This window comes from Haliotis rufescens, unplaced genomic scaffold (assembly GCF_023055435.1).
Source record: "Haliotis rufescens isolate VD_foot unplaced genomic scaffold, xgHalRufe1.0.p SCAF_23, whole genome shotgun sequence".
In the NCBI taxonomy this organism is placed as follows: domain Eukaryota; kingdom Metazoa; phylum Mollusca; class Gastropoda; order Lepetellida; family Haliotidae; genus Haliotis; species Haliotis rufescens.
This window is the reverse complement of record NW_025963924.1, coordinates 8,312,294-8,335,867: the sequence shown is the minus strand read 5'-3', so window position 1 is coordinate 8,335,867 and position 23,574 is coordinate 8,312,294. Positions and strand designations below refer to the sequence as shown.

The following is a 23,574-nucleotide window of genomic DNA, read 5'->3' as shown; positions in this document are numbered from 1 at the left end:
CATAGTTTCATTTTGTATGTGTGAGTTAATGTTCACACTAACAGCCATACAACAACCGGCTGTATCGCGGGAAAAATAGTTCCTCAAAACGAGAAATGACATTTGTGTATATATGCTCAAATTGTTCTACAAGTACCTCTTTTGTAGTTTAGATATTAAAATTAATTAAACAATATCGTCATTAGATGAATATACATTGTCAAGGCAAGAGAATAACAAGTCTAGATTATCCGCCGAAACAGATTTTTGATTTGGCGTAAGGGTTAAAATAGCTGTGAAAATGATCCGAATATAACCACTGAAAACCAGCGATGACATCAGGTGTAGTGTTTGTTAAGAACTACATCTAAGTCAGTGTCTGTGACAGTACGTCGAAAAACATTTACATCAAGTACAGGAAGTCAAAATGACGGACACGATGAACGTGACGAGGGAGATTTCCAAAATTGTCAATGAACCTGTGGTGATAAGGTGTTGGTCATTTCTGAAAGATCTTTAGAAACATGTGCCGAATAGATACTGAAGTATAACCCTATATTGCTGTTGCATATTGTTGATTGTGCTGTCAGTACTAGTCTAGGCACGGATCGAATGAATAATTTTGGTGTGCATTTCGTCGTACTGTTGATTTGGATGGGTCGTTGCAAGGATTTTTAATCACGGGCATGCATTCAAACACTGACCTTTTCCGATGTATGCAAAAACGCTGAGTTGAAAATAAAAGTGTCTATATGACAAAAAACAACCCATCTGTATTTATTCTTGCTGGAATTCCCCAGGAATGTGGAAATAGCCCGTCGGTGATTGCGTCAGTTCAAGAATATAGTCTCGTGAAAATAGTGTGTCCGTCTAAATATGTCGTTCATACGCTTAGGAACGACAGTTTGGCGGTATTGTGACCGGCAACTCGTCCAATGGAAAAGCCGTATATCCTGCACACTTCATATTAAACAATTATTACGCGATATGTCGAAACATTATGAGATAAACAATATCAGAATTCTGAAAAAAACATAATGTTTATCGATATTGTAAAATACCAAAAAAGTTATAATTAGATATCTGACGTCATCTTCTCCGGTTGTAACTGAACTCCTGGTAAGCAGAATGTGAAAAAGAGGAAATAGAATTTGATCTGATAAATATTGAACGAACATAATATTTACTTAACGTGGTATTCATTTCTCCAAAACGAAGGACACTTCTATTTCATATTTTGGATTGAGAGAAAACATATGTCTTTCATAGGTATTTAGAAGTTTGAAGAACATGAATACATGACACTTTTTTATGCACAAAGCAAGAAAGTTGCTATCTATTACAAGTGTCATGTATTAAAAAAGATGTTATTAAAATCATTCACACGCAATGAAAAGACCCAAAAGAAATCGAATCCCATTTAACCACGTTTTTCAACCAATCAGAATGCTGCACAACCATCCAGTTTACTTTGGAAATTAATTTCAATTTTGTCTGACGCTGTATCTTTGACGAATTGGCATTTGGTTGAATGAATCTCAGCTTCATCATTACATATTGATTTACTTTCTGTCGTTAGAATATCCCAGACATGTGGTCACTGGGCCATGTGAGCACAAGAGGTCTGGGGCGTCTTTTGACAGTAAATATTCTGTATGTTGGTTTTGCCAGAATCTACTGGTTGGGTTCGCACCCCAATATTTACTCATTTTTGATCCATACCTTGTCAGCACCAGTTGCATCAAGTACAAGTATTTAACTTGTGATCTGCATCACTTTCGGCTTTTGCCTCATGTCCTACACTGAGCTGACATATATAACTGTTGAAAAGTTAAATCCCAATTCATGCTCACTGACTCTTGTAACAAGTCGGCCATTGCAAGTGCAATGAAGAAATGTGTTTATTTTTCCATAAATGATAAACTTTATGAGAACTGTGATGAGGTTCGGACGACCCTGTCATTATCGGAACCCTAGCTAGCTAAAACAAAGTCATTATCGATCGCTACCTAATGCCGAACATATTTATTATAGGAGACTGGGATCGGGCTAATTGGCAGTCCCAGAAGGCTGAAGTCATTGAAACTCCACCTTGTGTGTCTGTTATTTGAAATCGTATAATATGGATCTCTCAAACAATTCATTATTAACCCAATTACACTGAGAATGTCTTAATGTCCCACACTATACTAATCACAACGTGGGGCGGTCGGGTAGCCTAGTGGTGAAAGCGTTCGCTCGTCACGCCGAAGACCCGAGTTCGATTTCCGACATGGGTACAATGTGTAAAGCCAATTTCTGGTGTCCCTCGCCGTGATATTGCTGGAATATTGCTAAAAGCAGCGTAAAACCATACTCACTCACTAATAATCACAACGTCAAGACATGAGTGGGAAACCTACAACTATATATTTTACAGTAAGAGGAAGTGTCTGTTGCTGCTCTGAAATCAGATCATGGTATCCTGAAAGTATATGTCCTTAGTACGAGAAGAAAAGAAAGTATGTGTGTGGTGGCGGTGTGTGTGTGTGTGTGTGTGTGTGTGTGTGTGTGTGTGTGTGTGTGTGTGTGTGTGTGGTGGTCTGGGCTTACCACCCCACTTTTTTCACATCTGATGAAATTTGCCTACCATGACGATTTGTGATTTGGCTGTTGTAAGTATGATTAATAAAGGTACACATACATACATAGCCCACCATAACCACCACCACCACACCCACCCACCTCCCACCACCTACTGAAGTGGGAACTTGAACCCTCCTAAAATCTTCGATCCGTCCCTTGGAGTCACGATTGTCTTACTGCTAAGCGCGGAGCACAGATCATATGGTTGGCTGATGGAGTTCCACTTTGAAACTTTTACTTGACCATGTACCCAAGACTATCCATGTCATTTGGTTGTTTCTCATCTCCGGAAAAAGACATAATTAGCGGTCGTATTTGCTTTCATGGCCAAGAATATACCTATTTACGCCATTGAAAAAACCCAAAGCTACTAGAAGTGTTACTGCCCATCTTAGAATACCCATCATGTCGCCAGTATAATGACTAGCGGTAAAAGGCAATAGGTTCTGACTTGAACGTGACACTCAGGATAAGTATGATACAGTGAAGTTAAATCGATACGAACTAAAACAGGTGTTGAGTTTTATTTTTCGCATAGACCAGTAGTGCAGCTTCTTACAAAACGACCCCTGTCATGCTAACTCAAGGAAAACAGGCATTTTAATTTGATAAACGCGATAAATGGCATATCATATAAACATCACCTAATCCAATAATGTATGTAATGAATGAATGCTGATTTATGTCAACAGTGTTGGAATTTAGGGGATTCTAACCTACGATCTTAGGTTTCTGGCGCGCGTAAGGGGGACAACTCTGCACAGCGAATTGCAAATCCTTAGACGACTAGGGCAACCCTACTGTCAGTGGTAGAGAGAGACCATGCACGTTCCATTAATAACTGAGCATGCATGTAGTCTCAACATGATGTAGCCAAGGGTCACAACGTCATCTGATGTTAATTCTACGCGATTCAAATTGCAAGTAAATTATCATTGTACCATGAATTATATAATTACTTGATTCTGATTGGTCAACGAGAAGTACCCAATCACAATGACCACCTCTGGCTGAAACAGCCAATTTGACGCCTGCTGATTAGAGGTAGCTAATGTTTGTTACATATAACATTTCGCGATGGCTTGCGAAGGAGCTGTGTCACATAATTCCAATGCCTGTTTTTATATGCCAGTTAAGTATGATAAAACACAATATACCAAATTTTCTTTAAAAGGCTATTATCGGTGTTTCCTTCATTCAGTTCTATAACCCATTCAAAACATTGGACTTAACACATGCGGCCTTTGCTAACCCCAAATAGTTTCGTTTCATTTTTGTCATGGAAGAATAGAGATAAACATACTGTGTTGTCAATGCAGAGGTGGATTACCTGTAGATATACGGCGCTAAATGTAACATTGAAACCTCACACTATTCATTCGGTCCTAAATTAAATTTGGCGCGGTTGAATCAACCTGTAACCTAGTTCTACGCTTAGAAACACAGTAGGTTTATCTACTAAGTATCGAATTACTCTGAAATAAATTCCCTAGGGCGTAAGAGACAAAATAGTGATGAAGTATATATGAATGGATCAACCCTTAATCAGGTTTTCGCGAAAAACGGAAGCAGGTGCAAATTCAGTATTCAGTTGAAGAAGGATATGGTAGCATAGTGGAACATTATTTTGTTTTGAAGTCACCAGATAATTGCATTTTGTGTTGTTGGTACAATATGATTTTCGGGTACACCAGATGTCATCATTGATTTCCAGTGATCCATTCATGTGCTTATTTCACCCCTATTTTGACTTTTACACCCTATGCAATCGGTTTCTCTGTTTGACGTTTGATATTATATTGTCTATTGCCTCGACATTTCAATGTCAACCTTTAACAAGACGTGCTCCATTATTGAAACACTATATTCTAAGAGGCCATGGGGCCATCGTGTAAAGATGAAGGATAATGATGAGAAATGATTCGAGTAAATTGTTTTGTCATTCGCCCAATGCATTTCATTGTCAACCTGTAACCAAACGTGCACCGTTATTGAAACAAAGATTCTATTTCCTGGAAGTCGTAGCACTGGACATAAAGATAATTCGAGTGAATTTCCTTTAGATATGAATCTGACAGAAGTACTCAACTTCTGTATTCGTATAATGTAATTTTACTTGCATTTTGTGTATTATTTTAGAGCGTATTGCATAAAAGATACAACAATTGTCTCATTTGCCAGAAGGTAATCGTGTATGTGCTTCAAATGGCATATTTGGGTGATTGTGATATATTGATTCACTTACACGTTGATCATGTGGTTAAGCCATTTACAGCGTCAAATGGATGATTAAGATGCATGAAAATATGGACTTAATGTTTTCCTGGTCTTGAATACTCTAATATGATTGGCAGTTAATTAGGAAAGCCGATGCGGATGCATGTACATGAATTATTCTGAGATAAATCTGAATTGAAAATGGAAAGATGAATTGAATATATTGACTTTTCGAATGAAGCAAAGCACGACTGCTGATTACATTTATCAAACTGATTAAGTCAGGCAGTTTCAAAGCAATACAACTTCGTCTTTATTTGACATTTACATACTTCAAAAGACATATATAAATATTTTCATTGAAATATTGCTACTCAATTTGTTGCGACATCTCGGATACATAATTTGTTTCTTTTTGCACAATGTAATGTTTGCATAAGTTTTTTTAACATTTATGTTTGGAAACGTTGGAAGTTTCGTGCTGGGATTTAATCAACATGGTTGCAAGATACGTCAAAGTACACACTCACGCCTGTGTAATATGTCTACATTATTGGCCATGTCTGGTGAACGAGTTCTTCAAATTTGCGTTTGTGTTGAGTACAATCAGGAAATCGTGTACGCATATGTCAGTGTAACGAACCCGGCTATCCCTGACCATCTTATTGATAAAATGTCCGTTAGCATCAGGCTTGCAATATATTCGTCGTACACTCGTTGGAAATACAAGATCAATAAAATCGTGTTTTTCTTTAATTGATTCCGAGACAAGACGGATTGATGATCATGAATCGTAACCATATTGACATTAGACCCATACATGCTGGCGTATAGCAATGCATATTTAAACGGCTTTCGTCATGTATGTTTGCACATAATCCACTCTAGATATCAAATGAAGATATATCGAAATAATACTCCGTGTCATCTTTATTTAGTTTCTCTATCTTGATGCATCTGGATTCTTCTAGGATTTGCTAAAGCTTCAGAAATTAGTTTTCCTGCGAAGAAATCCTTTCGAATAATATCCGTCTCCCACTGTAATTGGATAATTTAGTTACAAGCGTCTGTGCTGTTGTAACACAGTCCGTCGTTGTCAATGCAATCATAGGCCTTTTCTATCTGTCTAATTTAAAGTATTTTGATATCATTACAGGACCTTGGAGCAGATCTGACTCAGCTTTATGGACGATATTGGTGGAACATGGGGGCACCAAACTAGCTTCTTCCACAAAGTGGATTGACTTTCTTGTCATACTTATCCAGTGTCTGTGTTTCTAACTCTGGGGCTGTTTAAGTGGACAACGTCTGACAGCTCACCCAACACACTGACAATTATGAGGATGGTAACCAATGTGGCAAACCAACAGAAATCGTTTTTGTAAATGAGGTACATTTTCCTGCTTGAGTTAGCTCATGCCATGTTTCCCGGATACTTTTTCAAGGGGTTAGACAATATTCTACATATTACAGTTCCACGGCTTACATACGACAAGGTCAACAGACATCCAGTAATTAGTGACCATGGCAACAGACACCGAGTAACTACTTAACTTCAACAGTGAGGAACCAACATTATTGTATAAAGATAAAGTCAAGAATATACTTGGCTTACGGTTTCCTTCATCAGTGGCAATTTCAATCCATATTGCATTAACAAACCAATGTGTTAACAAATTATTACTTGTGGTGAGCATATGCAACAATTATTGACCACAACAGTGACGACCCCATGCATGGTAACATATGACTATTTATACAAAATTTCACTCCATGTAGAGAAACACACGGGGCAGTGACTGAATTAATGTTCCCATGAACCCTTGGGTTTAATTAATATTCCTACAAGACCCGACAAACTTGTCCCCTGTGCCATGATATATTATGGAGATTGCATAGTAGAGATGACAGCGCCCTAATGGTTTGATCAAGAAATTGGCCTTTTCTGTTGTTTACTGCATTAGACGCCACGTGTTAAGACGATGCACATACATCAAGCCCTATCTCGACAGCACGGGGATGACCTTTGATGGAAACATGCCTTCAAGTTAGTTTCGTCTTCTCTGAGTCCCCTTAGCCAGTGTGCTGACACAGAAGAGCAAATCGCCCCTTTGACCTCCAGACAACCTTTTCGTGCGAACAACATTCGGTGCTTATAGCCCTGTAAAAGTCATTTTGTAACATCAACAGTTCAAAATACCAGGAATTTAGTTCAAATCCTTGTTTGTGTTTCGTCAGAACATATTTTGAGACAGTTTGTTTGTGTTTAAACAGAGTCAACCTCTGTATCATGCATCAGAAGGTTCACGACTTAGGATCCTATAAACTTGATATGACATTACACTGACACAGCTTAGTTACTATTGTATTGTACTATTGTATGTTTGAACGGATCATAACGAAAGAAACCTTCAACACCTGACGAATCAAACAGGACAATGTCTCTGGGCGCTATCCTCGAATACCATGGGGAAACCAACTTTTCCCAAGAATTCCAGTTCCCTTTATATGGCAACAACGGAACAGACCATCTTGTAGAGATCGCCCATGCCATCAGTTTATATCTTATCCCCACAATCTGCTTCCTTGGAATCGTCGGCAATGTGTGTTCCTTCTTCGTCTTCACGTTATCAACGTTCCGGTTCCTGCCCTGTTCACTCTACCTTGCCGCTCTGGCAATCTCAGACACTGGCTTCCTGGCAGCTCTGTTCATGGCCTGGCTTACCAGTCTCATGCCCTGGGTTGCTATGGCACCGGGTCTCTGTCTCACAATGGTGTACATTACCTATGTGTGTAGTTTCTTGTCCGCCTGGTATGTCGTGCTCATGATGGTGGAGCGGTTCGTCGTTGTCTGTCATCCCCTGAAAGCTCCACGGTATGTAACAAAGAAGAGGTCTAGAATGGCCGTGGGTGTGGTCACATGCTTTGCCCTTGGTCTATACGTGCACAGTTTCCTATCCACATACGTTAATGTAACCGTGTACGGGCCATCCTGCTCAGCGAGAGAACAGTACATGAAATTCAACGCTATATTCACTTACATAGACTCACTAGTAACATTTGTGGTGCCTTTCACAGCAATACTTATCCTCAACATCAGGATCATCTTAACAGTCCGGAATTTCCGTCTTAAGCATCATCCTTTACACATGTACTGCATGCATCAGTCGGAGCCAGGGGTTCTGACACAGGCCCAAGTACGGTCAACGAAAATGCTTATAATTGTGTCCAGTATTTTCGTCGTTCTCTATCTTCCCAGCCACGCCATCAGAATGTACCTGCTTGTGAGAGTGTTGGTCATGAAAGACCACTGGATGTATGACCACACGACCGTCCTCGCACAACAGATCTGCCAGTTTCCTTACTTCATCAACTTCGCCGTTGACTTCCTCGTCTATAGTATCACAAGTAAGAACTTCAGGAAGAATGGTGTCAAGCTGTTCAGAAGGATGTGTGATGATGACTAAACATCGTGTTAACGTTTCACTATGGGCGAGTCAACTTGACTCCCAAGACAACTGAGAAGCAACACAACTACTACTCAACCACGAACCATGTTGTCAAACTGTTCTGAAGTATGTGCGATGATGACTAAACGTCAATGAACTTTCACGATTCGTTGGATTTCATGTGTCTAGCGACGGACGAGTGAGATGAAACACATCTATGAGCATGACTTAAGTTCAGTCATCCTTTGACAGGAATAGTGATATAAGGAAAGCTTCCTGGGCCAACAACATCAAAAGTAATTATTTCTTGCATCGTGGAATGCCAACTTTTAACTACCAAACGTAAATGTAAAAAGGGTAAAAAGGAAAAGAAAAGCAACGATTCATGGATTAATTCACTTTGAGTTCTGACACCAGCTTTGAACAAGCGAATGGGTATATCAAGAATATATATCTGATGTGTTGGCACGTAAGTGTTTGGAGGATATAAAACGTATGTGCAGGCTCTATAATATGGGGGTTCATCAATTAATCACAGTGACATATGTGCAGAACATTCTTTGGAAATATTGTGACTTGTAGATATAAACATTTTACCAAAGGATTAGCAAAGAGAACACGATAGTGTGACATGTTTCGTATTTGTCTAATATCGACATATGGTCACCATTTGTCCATGCAGGAGGATGGAAACAATTGTGAAGCTGTTAATCTTGTGTCCCTACAGAAAGATGGTAACAGCTGTGATCGTTTGTCCATACAGGAGTATGGAAACAATTGTAAAACTATTGAACGTTTTTCCATGGAGGACGATGGAAACAATTGTGAAGCTGTTAATCTTGTATCCCTACGGAAAGATGGAAACAGCTGTAATTGTTTGTCCATGCAGGACGATGGAAACAATTGTGAAGCTGTTTATCTTGTGTCCCTACAGGAGTATGGAAACAATTGTAAAACTATTGAACGTTTGTCCATGCAGGACGATGGAAACAATTGTGAAGCTGTTAATCTTGTATCCCTACGGAAAGATGGAAACAGCTGTAATCGTTTGTCCAAACAAGAGGATGGAAACAATTGTTAAGCTATTGATCGTTTGTCAATGCAGGACAATGGAAACAATTGTGAAGCTGTTGATCGTTTGTCTATACAGGGAGATGGAAACAATTGTGAAGCTATTGATCGTTTGTCAATGCAGGACAATGGAAACAATTGTGAAGCTGTTGATCGTTTGTCTATACATGGAGATTGAAACAATTGTTCACACAGGCGTATTTACAGTATTGTAAAGACCTTTATCTGTTGTAAGTACAGGACAGTGGACACTGATGTAATCTGTTCACGCCAATGTAAACCAACGACACAAAGACAGTCTGTCTGAGATATGGAAAAGTGTTTAAAATAATACAAATAACATCTGTCAAATTCCTGACATTTGGTCATAACATGTTAAGTACTGCAAGTAATGCTGACAGATAGTAAAATATATATGGTGGCGCAGTGAACACAAAATTACAACAGCAGACATCCTTACCAACAGGCTTTTAAACGTCCTCTGTATTTCTGTATACTGCACCATGCCATGTTGTGTAAGGTCTTACTAAACGATAAACCCAGTGCTATATGTTTTCGAATGGGGCTTTTTGGTGCTCTTGTTAGTGTCTTGTAGCACCTCTGTGAATGATGTCTAAGATGTCATATCTGCCAAGTAATATTACCCTTAGTTGCTCCAGATTAGAATAGAATAGATTGTGTATCACAGTACCCCGATTGCGTGTGATCGTAACCCGATTGTGTGTCATCATTCCCCATTGCATGTCATCGTATCTCAATTGTGTTACCATTCCCCGATTGTGTGTCATCATTCCCCGATTGCGTGTCACAATCCCCCATTGCATGTCTTCGTATCCCAATTGTGTGTTACCATTCCCCGATTGCGTGTCACCATCCCCCATTGCATATCATCGTATCCCAATTGTGTGTTACCATTCCCCGATTGCGTGTCACCATCCCCCATTGCATATCATCGTATCCCAATTGTGTGTTACCATTCCCCGATTGCGTGTCACCATCCCCCATTGCATATCATCGTATCCCAATTGTGTGTTACCATTCCCCGATTGCGTGTCACCATCCCCCATTGCATACCATCGTATCCCAATTGTGTCTTGTCATTCCCCGATTGCGTGTCATTATTCGCCGATTGCGTGTGATTGCGTGTCACCATCCCCCCATTGCATGTCATCGTATCCCAATTGTGTCTTGTCATTCCCCGTATCCCAATTGTGTCTTGTCATTCCCCGTATCCCAATTGTGTCTTGTCATTCATCGCACCCCGATTCCGTATCATCAATCCCCGATTGCGTGGATAATCCACACCGTTTACGCTTTCAGTCACGTTGTTGACTTGACCTCACTTGTTTATTCAGGGCCTCCGAAATGTATTTGGAATATTGCTAAAACTCACACACTCACTGTCTGTTACATAGGGAAACCTCGTTTACTCGAAGCGCAAATCAAATCTCCTTGTATGAAATAGGTAGAATACTGACATTTTAAATGCAATAAAACGTGATGAGATACCTTTACTATGACGTGAGATCACGGTGAAATGGGTTTAAAAGTCGCGTTCAAGAGTATTGCCCTACTATACACTTAGCGACGTGCATGCACATGTAAGTGTTTGTGGTAGCGTGCTTGTACCAGTCAAGACAAATGCTGTATATAATGTGTTATAGCTAGCCCAATGCCGTAGTTTGACATTGATGCCACACTTAGAGACGTATACCGACCCAAGTCTTTGAAAGGCATTTAGAAATGACACACATAAGGAAGAGAATTTATGGATGTCAACTTCTTCATTTTGAGGAACACAACTTTTCGGAGTATGTACTTACTCCTCTATCGGATGAATGAATGCTATGAGGCAGAGGTCTCACATGTGTACAGGTAAGACCAACCAAAGTAATAAGATAACAAAGCTGGAAACTTAACAAGGGAAGCCAACAGATAATTGGCGCTGATAGATGATTCGCAATAGACAATGGAAGCCAACACTTAATAAATTCTCTTCCCCAAGTTTACCGACTCTTCTTAAGTAATGAAACGTTTATGCGTTGAAGTAATGATGTTTCACCAAATGTAAGCAGCAAATTACGTAGGATAATGAATCTTTTAGATAATAGAATAGAATTGTATGTTTAACATTATACTCTTGGCAACGCGATGGTAATCTGTCAGTGGTAAGTTCTGCGCTACTCCTGTCTTAAATGCCTTATTTAGAGTCATGCTTGTCGTAGCGTAAGGCGCTTTATGAAAGGTATCATTCCACAAAGCGATATTGGACCTACGGTTGTTATACATATGTAATAGGTAGCCATTGACCACTCATTGTAAGCGCTGCTACCCCAAAACCCCCAAACGAAGCCTACATGTATGTGCTAATTTCGAAATGGGTCAAAACGATCCGTTTCAGGGAGGCTTTTTAGGCAAATGAGAGTTTCTTTGCGAGTTAAATGAACTTATATGTCCTGTATTTATGGTGAATTGGCTTGTTTCCTGTGCGGTAATAAGTTCCTTCGTGACGTATTAAAGTCACAAGTTACTCTAGGGCGTCGAGTCTTCAAGTATCGGTTGATAGCTTCCTTTAAAGTAGCAGGGTAATGGGCGAGGTTAAAAAACAACAACATTGAATGTTATCCCAAGTACTCTCGCAATCCAATACTTCCCATATACCGTCATATCTCGACGATAATTAGTGGAACAGGTTCCATTATGTGTTGTCGCGTTGTATTGTCATCAAATAAGCCATTGCCGGAAGCTTGAAGATCATCGATTGGAATTTGCAGACTAACAAGGACTTCGATGAATACTAATTGATAAGTAACACAGGTAACTCAAGCCTAATTGCCTCTGTCAATGTTCGTATGTTTACATATGGTCTTACATGATTCATATACGAATATAATGTTTGATTAATTGTTTATCTTGATATAGATTTATTTTATTGTTTTGTAGTGTTCGTCGACTACTTTGTATCAGCTTGTTGATTGTTATGTGAATAAAAATATAATTTCATTCAATTCTTTGATCAATATTCATTTTAGGTATACAACTGTATTGCATTGGCTGACCGACAATTCTCTCACCAATTAGACGGTATTGCAAACTAACAGGATGCACAGGAATCTGAATTTACCAGCGGATCAGATGAGAGATGTGTATATGTATATTCGGGATGAGAGGATTGTTGAGAATGAAGGGGATGTTGAGGATGCAGGGTAGGTTGAAGACGATTGAGAGAGTTAGAGAGAGAGAGAGAGAGAGAGAGAGAGGGGGGGGGGGGGGTAGTTAGAGAGAGAGAGAGAGTGAGTCTGCTTGTAATAAAATGGACAATGAGTACTAGTCTTCTGCTCGTAATATTACTCCAACACTCACTCGCTTCCTAACGAATCCCAAAGCATGCTCTATTATTCATTAAATGACATACTTGACAAGACATCGTATTAAAAAAAACATTTGTGTTTATTGGCATTCTTGGTCATAAAACAATAAAAAGTGTTCCTCCCTCATCTCATTCGTTTTCAATAAATATCTCCTTTCCCCATTCGACACATGCAATATCCTATTTATTATATACTTTTTGTTTTGTTTTCTGCCGGAATTTCTTTTTGTTTCATTACAAATGCAAAACATTGAAACGTAAACTCTCCTACCTCCATCACCTCTTTTAATTGCGACTTAAAAAGTAGTTCCGAGTTTGCAAAATCTTTAAAAAATATGTCTCCAAAAATATTTAGGGTCACGAAAATTATTTATCTTCCAATTTTATATAATTACATAGAAATCAAATTAAAAATAATATTCTTGAAAGCTACGAAACCGCTGTTGGAAGCGAAGGAATACACGCTGTTCAAGTAACAAAAATGACGCTTTGCGAAACGAACAGTCTCTATTGACGAGTTAAATGAGAAATTTACAGTTTACGACGTGACATTTTCGAGGGAATAGCAAACGACAAGAAAAGATGTTAACTCCATAAATGATCATCAGTCATTATTTTGCCTTATCAGTGTAAAACTAACTTAAAAAGGACGTCAACAGTTTGTGTACGGGCTAGACACTTACGATAAAGGGAGACAATTTGAGGCGAGGAAACTCTTGTATGACAATAGTTCCGTCAAAGTGTTATATTCACTGCAGTGAAATATCAAGTGTTATGCTAACTGCAATGAAAATATCACTTTTCTCAACTTCAGAAAACTCAGTCTTTCACACTGAAGTATATAATAAAAGAATATATGAAAAGACCGACCTCGCACCTCATTTTGAAAAAAATACACCAGAGGATCATTTCTTTTTGCACCCTTACTATTGTGTGACAAAACATATATACTCAGTCAAATCTCTGTTGCATACAATTCCTCCTAGCCTTCACACAATGCTTCAAATGTGCCTATGCAATAATTATTCCAATCACCCCTCTCACGATTAATCAATAAACAAAATATCTTGACTGTTATAGGGCAAAAATGTTCGTTCAATAATTTATTTCAAAAGCTATATATATTTCAATAATTATTTCAAAAGCCTGCTTTCACAGGTGTTGTTTTCATTCCATCTAGTGGAGTAATGTTATATTTAGTTTCGTCTCTCACAGGATCTACTCGGTCATCTTGAACAAGTTCCACACAGGGGAATACATTTAGTCCAATATATTAGGGATATTTAACATAGACGTTCACTCCATTCATTAACGTGTAATCCTGTGATCGATTCGATCCTGCAAAGTAAATCAGTGTGAAGGAGGTGATGTCAGACATGTTGGTGTAGAGAGGGAAGAAGTAGAAGTGTAAATCCTAGCTAATATTCTCTGTTTACTTTCAGTATTGATTAATCTGCCCACTAACTGAAAATAACATGCCGGTGCCGCGTTGCAGTATCATTACAGAGTACATACGTGTTGGAACCGATAGCCGATTCCATCAAGTAATTAGAAGACGTGTTCAGATGCTCGGCGTGTCTGCTAGCAAAGGGACTGCAAGACCACACGTAGTCCTTATTTCCGAGTCACGTTTAATCATGATGATAAGTTCCAATTGCATATAAACCTTGAAACGTACACTCAATTTGCGGTCTGTTGATTTTGTTTTCTTCCTTGAGGTTATTGGGAGAATTTATGACGGTTTATTGGAACAGAAATAGATAGTGCTGTCTTGTGATCATTAAATGCAATATATAAGAGAACATAACAGTCTCAGTGTCTTTCAAAATTTCCTGTCACCGTTATAACATTAAAGTGTGGACATCTGTTTATATTTCGAGTCCAGAGTCTCTCACTAATAATTGGAGGTGTGGTCATAGGAGTCGGAGACTGGCTGCATGTAGTATGCTTCATGATTTCCAGGAAATGTATTGATGATGTCATAATAACTGAACATGAAAACCTCAACATGTATTATTAATGAGAATGTCATTGTTAGATTGTGGTAAATCAACTACTGACACTACAGTTCGTAAAGAATATAAATGTCATTTATATGTAACATTCAACAAACAACTTAAATTAGTTTTAACTGCATCTGCCGGGACTCGCAAAGTAACTTTATGTGGCCAAGTTTCAATTTGTATGCGCTAAAGACGCAATATTTTGCGTCTGATTAAACCGCAAAGGCTTTCGTTCCAAGCTGGGAAAGAACATTAATGTACATGCACTCCAACTGTCAATGCGTGGGAGTCCACCATTTCCAAACATTGCTTGTATTAAATTGGTAATATTGAGTTTGGGCTCTCTCTATTAATATGTAACACATTTTTGGAAACAATCTAATTTTGTTATGGGAAAGGTAACACCAAGCTTCCATTAGATTAGAATGATTGGGAATGAGAACTTTTCATTCAGTGCGGCAGACTTTGATTGTTTGGAAGACAGTTTTAATAGCTTAAATTGCACATCGTATGTTTCGAATGCGCTGTAAAAATGTACCTGCAGATGCCAGACAAGCTATCTTAATCATTTCCACATTTAAACAGTGTATACGACAAATAAGGGTTAATACCCATGGTCTGCATTTTGTGTGTTTTTAAGTAGCTATTTATTTCGCACTTCTTTAAGGATATTGGACAAAATATCATATTCTTTTGTCCCGCTTAAAATAGTAAAACGTATTAATATGTCTCTTTGGGGTTAAGGGGGCACGGGTGGCCCAGTGGTCTAAGGCGCCGCGATTCGCTGTGCAGAGTTGCGTCCCTTGGGCACGCCAGAAACCAATGATTGTGGGTTCGAATCCCGGTTCGCCCCGATTATGTTTCTAGGTTTGTCAGCACCATACCCGTGCTCGTGGGTTTCACTGAAGTGGTAAACGTCTGAGACCTGCATCACTTCGGGCTTTCCTCCAACATTAAGCTGACCCGCCGTGATATGACTGGAAAACTGTTGAAAGCGGCGTTAACCCCAACTCACTCACTTTGGGGTTAATGAGTCAGCTTTATGTTTCAACATACAATGTGCCGCTCTCCGGTTGAACAGCAATAGCTCAGTATCCAATCACATGTTTAAAACATTATTGACATGATTTTATCTGCTACCAGACAAATTGAATCTATTTTGGTTCCTACCAAACGTATCCCAAGTTCTCCACACGTTGGGATACTGCAACCATCCCCGTTAAACGTTACGTTGTAAACACGTCTACAGCCAGGATCCAGCATTACCGGTGGTCGTTCACAAATGCATTACAGAAGAACAGAAATGCTATTTTTTTTGTCATTTAAACGATTTTACCCCTACTTATTTATACTGTTGTTTGATTTGTTGATTCTGGTGATTCTTGCGTCGCGATTGTAAAACATGTGGCGTGTATAAAAAAAACCAAGCCCAGCAAACCATGATGAAAACAGGAAGCAGCTGTGACTGACAAATGTTGAGGCATGCAGTGACGATAATCTCTGTTCGTGACTGATTATGTCTTCCCTGTTGGATTCCGGGTTAGAATTGATTGATTGCGTGTCAGCCGACTGAACAGACTGAAATCTATTGCATTTCAGGACGCGTGTAACGGCATATGAAGTACAACATGACTGAATAGAACATGATGGCGCGTACATATATATACATCGAGAGAGAGAGAGAGAGAGAGAGAGAGAGAGAGAGAGAGAGAGTCAGACAGACAGTCAGACAGACAGACAGACAGACAGAGTTTAACAGTTTACGTTTTTACAAAGGGCTTATTGGCTTTCAGGGGGCACGGATGGCCCAGTCGTCTCAGGCGATTCGTTGTGCAGAGTTGCGTCCCTTGGGCACGCCAGAAACCTATGATTGTGGTGGGTTCGAATCCCGGTTCGCCCCGATTATGTTTCTAGGTTTGTCAGCACCATACTCGTACTCGTGGGTTTCTCCGAAGTGGTAAACGTCTGAGACCTGTACGACTTCGGGCTTTCCTCCCACATTAAGCTGACACGCCGCGATATAGCTGGAATACTGTTAAAAGCGGCGTTAAACCAAACTCACTTTTGGCTTTCATTATAATTGAACAGATAACACTAAGCTTTCTTAAATGCTGGCTTTTCTTTTGAACAAATGGTGATGATGATTATTATTGTTATTATTATATTTGGCTTGTCGCCATACTGACTTGATATGTACACTTTAGCCTGTGGTTATTTAAATGGGTAGAATCTAAGACGGTATGATATTCATTTGCTATTTCATGAAGGGGATATGAATTGCAGTTGCTTTCTATTGGTGGGGTTCAGTTTCATCGTCCAACCTCAATGGGGAGGCGATGATGGACGGGGTTGGGACGTTGCTTATAATATGTATAAAATAAGTTGGTGTGTTTGGTTCAGACTTAATTATATTTACATACAGTTGGAATATTGCGGCGTTTCATAACACAAAAACAAACAAAAACAGATGTCTCGAATGCATTGGAATTCACTGACGGCTGTGTGGTCTCAGGTTCGCGAAGTCTCTGTGTAGAGCTGCTTCCCTAAGTCGTACAGGATACAAAGATCGTTCGAATCCTTGATACGCCCGATTATGATCTTTGGTGGTCTCACCAAAGTTTCAGTCACTTTGGTCTTCCATATAATGCTGACACGCCGTGATACAACTGAAATACTAGTCAATTCAACCACTCACCCAATCAATCCAGTACCACCAAAGTGGTAAACGTCTGAGACCTGCATCGGGCTTTCCTCCCACATTAGGCTGACACGCCTTGATATAACTGGAATAATGTTAAAAGCGGCGTAAAAACCCAACTCACTCACTCACTCACTCACTCACTCACTCACTCACTCACTCACTCACTCACTCACTCACTCACTCATTACTCAGTGAGTGGTATCTCAAGTAACAAGTTAAACAAATTACTTCTTGGTATGGTAAATTTAAATATCACATTATGTCATTGCTAATGTAGAACTAGGGACCTGTAATTTAATGTTTTCGATCATACAATTTCTTCTCTGGAAGTAGGAGCATGAACATTTCGCTTTTAAACTACACTTATATCAAGAGACAAGCGTCTCCAGCGAACAACGGCATATTTTTTAAAACCTGGCACAATTTTGTTTTTATGGAAACAATAAATGGTCGGTCCCTGACAAAAAACATTAAATTTGAGTAAACAAATTCGTCCTTGTGAAAACCCTTGAAGTTTCCAACTCCGAAATTTTGTAAATAACATGATCTAAAATACATCGTTTTTTGTACGAAACATTGATCGAGCACTATATCATGTGGATCATTCATCATCAGTCGGACATCCAATCTTTCATCCATTCATCATTGACACAGAAATACCCGCCCGATGCTTTGAGCTCACTGTGTACTCAACTTAATTAAGATATCAAAGACGTCAATTGTGAGAACAGCTTTTTGTATTTTAGGTATGTACCTCATGCCCGCCATCCATTACCAGGCACATCATTCAGGGCTATTCAAAACTATATCGCTCAGCTGTGTATAATTCACAAGATCCCAACTGAGATCCAACATATTTTTGATGTTGACAATAACAATAATTTAGGAGCTGGTATTACAAATTCACTCATGTCTATTCACGTTCAGCTTCACGTGTAGCGGTGATGTCTAGCGGAAACAGGATTGTGTACTTCAGAGTGGTAAATCAGATTACTTATCAAATAGAATCTCTGGTTATATATTATAATCTTTATAAAGCTTTTCGTTTGAGATACAAATTACCGTTATTCGACGCTAGAGTTCGTATTGTTACAGTGTCATGTTTCTTCTTATTGTTGAGTGGCGGTTGGGTAGCCAAGTGGTTAAAGGGTTTGCTCGTAACGCTGTATGCCCAGGTTCGATTCCGAAAATGGGTACACTATCTCTGTAGGGGGACACTTGTACTGCCCAAACCGTTGTGAGTTGCAACTGTCGTTTCTATCAAGTACAGTGGATTTCCGAGCGGACAGGCTAGAAAGTCAGTACAATTTCAAAATATTTGGAGGTTTGTTGAACCCAGACCTGATTGCAAAAGATAGTGTGTGTATGTTTCTACATATTTTGTATCATCTGTCATTACAAGAGTGACTGAGTTGGGTTTGAAGCCGCTTTTTTACAGTATTGCAGTTATATCACGGCGTGTCAGTTTAATGTTGGAGGAAAGCCAAGTGATTGAGGTCTCAGACGTTTACCACTTCAGCAAAACCCACGAGCACGGGTTTGGTGCTGTCAAACCAAGAAACATAATCGAGGCGAACCGGGATTCGAACCCACAATCATAGGTTTCTGGCGTACCAAAGGGACGCAATTCTGCACAGTGAATCGCGGGGCCTTGGCTACCCCACGGCCCCTCATCGACTGACGACTTTGATGACACACTGTATTAACAACCAACTGATTTCAAAACGTAACTAAAATAAAAAAAGGTATGTTTCAAAACATTCACATTAATCCTCTCTGTGTTTTCAATGGTGTTTAATCCTTCCTGTGTTTTCGATAGTGACTATGTTCGTGTTGCATTACATTAGAGATAATGCCAGAAATCTCTTGTACTGATCCATGCAGAAAAACCCTCACACACAATGACCATCACAACTATGCGATATATATTTACAGCAACATCGCATTAACAAGATTCATACTAACAACCTATTCGTGCAATTTAACAGAACTGTAGGTTTATGTTCCCGTATCTTTTCAGGCAAACGCTTGACTCTGCATGTGAGTGAGTGAGTGAGTTGGGTTTAACGCCGCTTTTAACAATATTCCAGTTATATCGCGTGGCAGGAAAGTCCGAAGTGATGCAGGTCTCAGATGTTAACCACTTCGATGAAACCCACGAGCACGGGTATGGTGCTGACAAACCTAGAAACATAATCGGGGCGAACCGGGATTCGAACCCACAATCATAGGTTTCTGGCGTGCCCAAGGGACACAACTCTGCACAGCGAATTGTGGCGCCTTAGACGACTGGGCCACCCGTGCCCCCACTTTGCATGTGAGCTAACGGTTGACTCTGCATGTGTGTCATCGGTGTGTCATCAGCGTGACGGGTGGCCACGGTGGCGTAGGGTGCTTCCACCTTTGGTATCACCTTTGGAACATCTGGTATCATCACTATTCGATAGTGATCCATAAGCACATGCTAATGGTTAAGTTGGAATCGTCAATCGATTCTGCTTTAATGGAGATGTTGTATGATTGTTGTCTTCCACTAAAATTCCGAGTCATGATTTCGCATACCAGATCAATCGGATCTGCAACATGATCCAGGATTCAGACGTGTCTGGATTAACAGGGTCGGATTAATGCCAGTTTATAGTTACCAGTGCCGATTGCCTCTATCAATCCAGCAGACGTATCTATGGCCCTCCAATATAGATGTAGTCCCATATCTGTGTTTGGTAGCAATTATTGACCTCTCCCGTCTTGTAAGTGACAAATGAGTCGTCGAGCTTGGCGTGTTTAAGTACAGGACACAAGAAGGAAATTAGACTTATCAGAGACTTGAACGTCCTCCTTGGCGTCTGGGTGCAATCATTGTCTGGCGTCACAACCATGACGCTAGTCATAAACAGGAAATTGTTTGTCCAGCGTATCCTATCTGACGTTTTGGTCATTAGTGTTCGTCGAGATGTCTAGCACAGTACTTGTACTTACCGGGGTGACTGAGTGCACCTGTATACTTACAAGTGTTGTCACCTGGGTAAGTAAAACCACAATGCGATGCTGCAGACGCTAGGCAAGTATATTATTGTAATGGTATACCGAGACTCAAGACGATTACGGGCGGTCAGGTAGCCTAGTGGTTAAAGCGTTCGCTCGTCACGCCGAAGACCCGGGTTCGATTCCCGACATGGGTACAATGTGTGAAGCCCTTTTCTGGTGTCCCCCGCCGTGATATTGCTGCAATATTGCAAAAAGCGGCGTAAAACCATACTCACTCACTCACTCACTCAAGACGATTACAACCCGGGTCGTCTATTTTTAAGAGCTTGGCCATGTCTGGGTTGTCTGACCAGGCTTGAGTGGTTTCTCCACGGCTCAGTGTAATCCGTGTATTCACTGACCCGTAAATATGTTTGGGAGAGACTATCAATGGGTAAAGGGATGTTTGGATTGGGACAGGTATAGAGATAAATATAGAGTGTATTTATTCAAGTTCTCAGTAATGGGATATAAAAAAAATAAGGGTTTTTTTTTCAATTAAGAAATGTAAGTTAACTAAGATAGATTGACAAGACAGAGATTAATGGAATCAGGTTCTTGGACACGAGAAGGAGAAACTTTGGACTACACTTATACAGTTGCACATCTTCTAGGATAGTATGCTCGGCTTTAATCTTACGCTTGTCGTGAATAATGAAGGTCTCTGTGTTAGAGCGATAGATAAACAAAGGATGCAATAAAAATGTCTTTTCGTTTTATTTTTTTACGGGGGTAAATCAACATTCTTACTTTGTCTAACCAGCAACGTCACTCATCACTGACAACGCCTGGGTTGTCTAATTACTGTTTACTGGTACTGTTAATCTGTTTTTAAAATTAGACGAAGCAGGTCGATACCATAAAGACGTCTTGCCCGCCATTTCCAAGAGGAATAGCGGTGATTAAAGTCATAGCTGGAGGTGGTGATTAATAATAAATAATAATTGGCCATTTATATTGCGCATATTTCCACACCACGCGTAGGCATGCACAAGGCACTATTATTACTGATCAATGGATCAGTGTGCACTCAACAATCACTCTCAGCTCCCTGAGAAGGCTTAACCCAAGCTGCCTGTGAGGCGCGAGAAAGTTAACAAGCACATTGTCATCTCATCCTAACTTTAACCAATTCACTGCTGGGTGAGTGAGAGAGTTGGGATTAACGCCGCTTTTAACAGTTTTCCAGTTATATCGCGGCGTGTCAGCTTAATGTGGGAGGAAAGCCCGAACTGATGCAGGTCTCAGACGTTTACCACTTCGGTGAAACCCACGAGCACGGGTATGGTGCTGACAAACCTAGAAACATAATCGAGGCGAACCGGGATATTCGAACCCACAATCATAGGTTTCTGACGTGCCCAAGGGACGCAAACTGCACATCGAATTGTGGCGCCTTAGACAACTGGGCCACCCGTGCCCCCCTACACACACACACACACTGCTGGGTGAACGGGGACGCATTTCGAACAAAGAATATCAGCAGTATGTTTAAACCTATATACTCTGAAGCGAATGGTTAAGTATTTATTAGACGTGGTGTTAATAATTATGTTAAAACATATGATTATGTTCTGACACCAAAGTTACACGTATTTGCTGAAGGTGATGATTAAACGTATGTCTAAGCATACGGATATGTGACAAGATAATAACTAGAGGCGGTGGTTATTGGTATGACAGATGTACATGTGTTATGAAATGGTAAAGTATTTACTGAAGGATGGTGATTGTACGTTTAGCATCTTTTGACACCTATGGTCTGGTATTTACTAGAGGTGGGGATTAGTATGTTCAAACTATTTAAGGTGTTCTGTCAACAATATATACCATTTTATCACATACTTTAAATAACGTTTATAATACTTCTTGGCGCGTTTAGAAATAAGTACCTTTGGTTTAACTGGGTTTATGACAGGAACACTATTCCTCGAAGCTATCGAGAGTAAACTGCAGCTCTGTCGCATTGACAGGCATAAGTACAATGCCATTTTCATATAAAAGTAACATAAATTTACTGTGTGCATTTATGGGGATTTCATTGTCCATAGATCTTACACCTGCACACCTTTTTCGACAGATAATCTTCTGGATCATTTGAAAATAGAGAAAAATGTAAGGGTGACAAATTTTCTCTTTGTCGTTCTCCAATACAGCAAGGGAAGCAGACCAAACAATATCATGCATCAATAGATACACATAATACCATTGTACAAATGCAATATTAACAATCACATTAAAACGTATCAAGTCTTTGAATGGCATTCAGAAGTCAGTCGAGAGAGAGAATTTATGGTTGTCAGCTTCTTTATTATGAGAAACACAACCTTTTAGAGTGTCCGCTTACTCCTCCATCATTCACCTGATTTACCATTTATATTGTAGCGTTATATTATAGTTTAATTCCTAAATTGTCAAACGCCTTATTAAAGTCAATAAAAGGTTGTTTCTTTTTGAGTGACCTAAAATATAGTTACTTGATATTGTTCAATAACCACCAAGTAGCCAATTTCTTTCAACTGATTTAGTTTCGTCACTATTTGATCGTGATTCATTAACACATGCTAATGATACAGTCGGAATGTTAGAGTGAGCTCTGGTGTAGAGATTTCTAATGATTATGGAACGGGGTTTTGTCGCTTCTAATTAAACATTAATTTGTGAGTGAGTGAGTTGGGTTTAACGCCGTTTTTAACAGTATTCCAGTTATACCACGGCGTGTCAGTTTAATGTGGGAGGAAAGCCCGAAGTGATGCAGGTCTCAGACGTTTACCACTTTGGTGAAACCCACGAGCACGGGTATAGTGCTGACAAACCTAGAAACATAATGGGGGCGAATTGGGATTCGAACCCAGATTTCTGGCGTGCCAAGGGCCGCAAATCTGCACAGCGAATCGAGGCACCTTAGAGGACTGGGCCAGCTGTGCCCCCCATTAATTTGTGCTTTCATTTGTGCGCGTGTTATTTGTTATTTACATTTGGTTTCGGGTTCAAATGTTCAAATTGATTGTATGAGTTTATGAATCTCTATCAAATAGCGATGATACCGGGTGTTCGCGAAAAGATGTGCGTATCCTGCCCCATCAGTCGGATCCGTCGAAAACACACGCAAAGGCAATTCAAATCTTCATA

General features: G+C 39.8%; 1 protein-coding gene across 1 annotated transcript in view; it reads left to right on the top strand.

Annotated features, from left to right (window-relative positions):
* Positions 1-12,338, top strand: part of LOC124151817 (thyrotropin-releasing hormone receptor-like) — a 44,507-nt gene extending 32,169 nt beyond the window's left edge. Inside the window, exon 2 of the mRNA XM_046524457.2 lies at positions 5,978-12,338. Coding sequence (XP_046380413.1) covers positions 7,260-8,288 — 1,029 coding nt within the window. The 5' untranslated portion in view covers positions 5,978-7,259 and the 3' untranslated portion in view covers positions 8,289-12,338. The remainder of the gene's footprint in view (positions 1-5,977) is intronic.
* Positions 12,339-23,574: the final 11,236 nt, after the last annotated feature.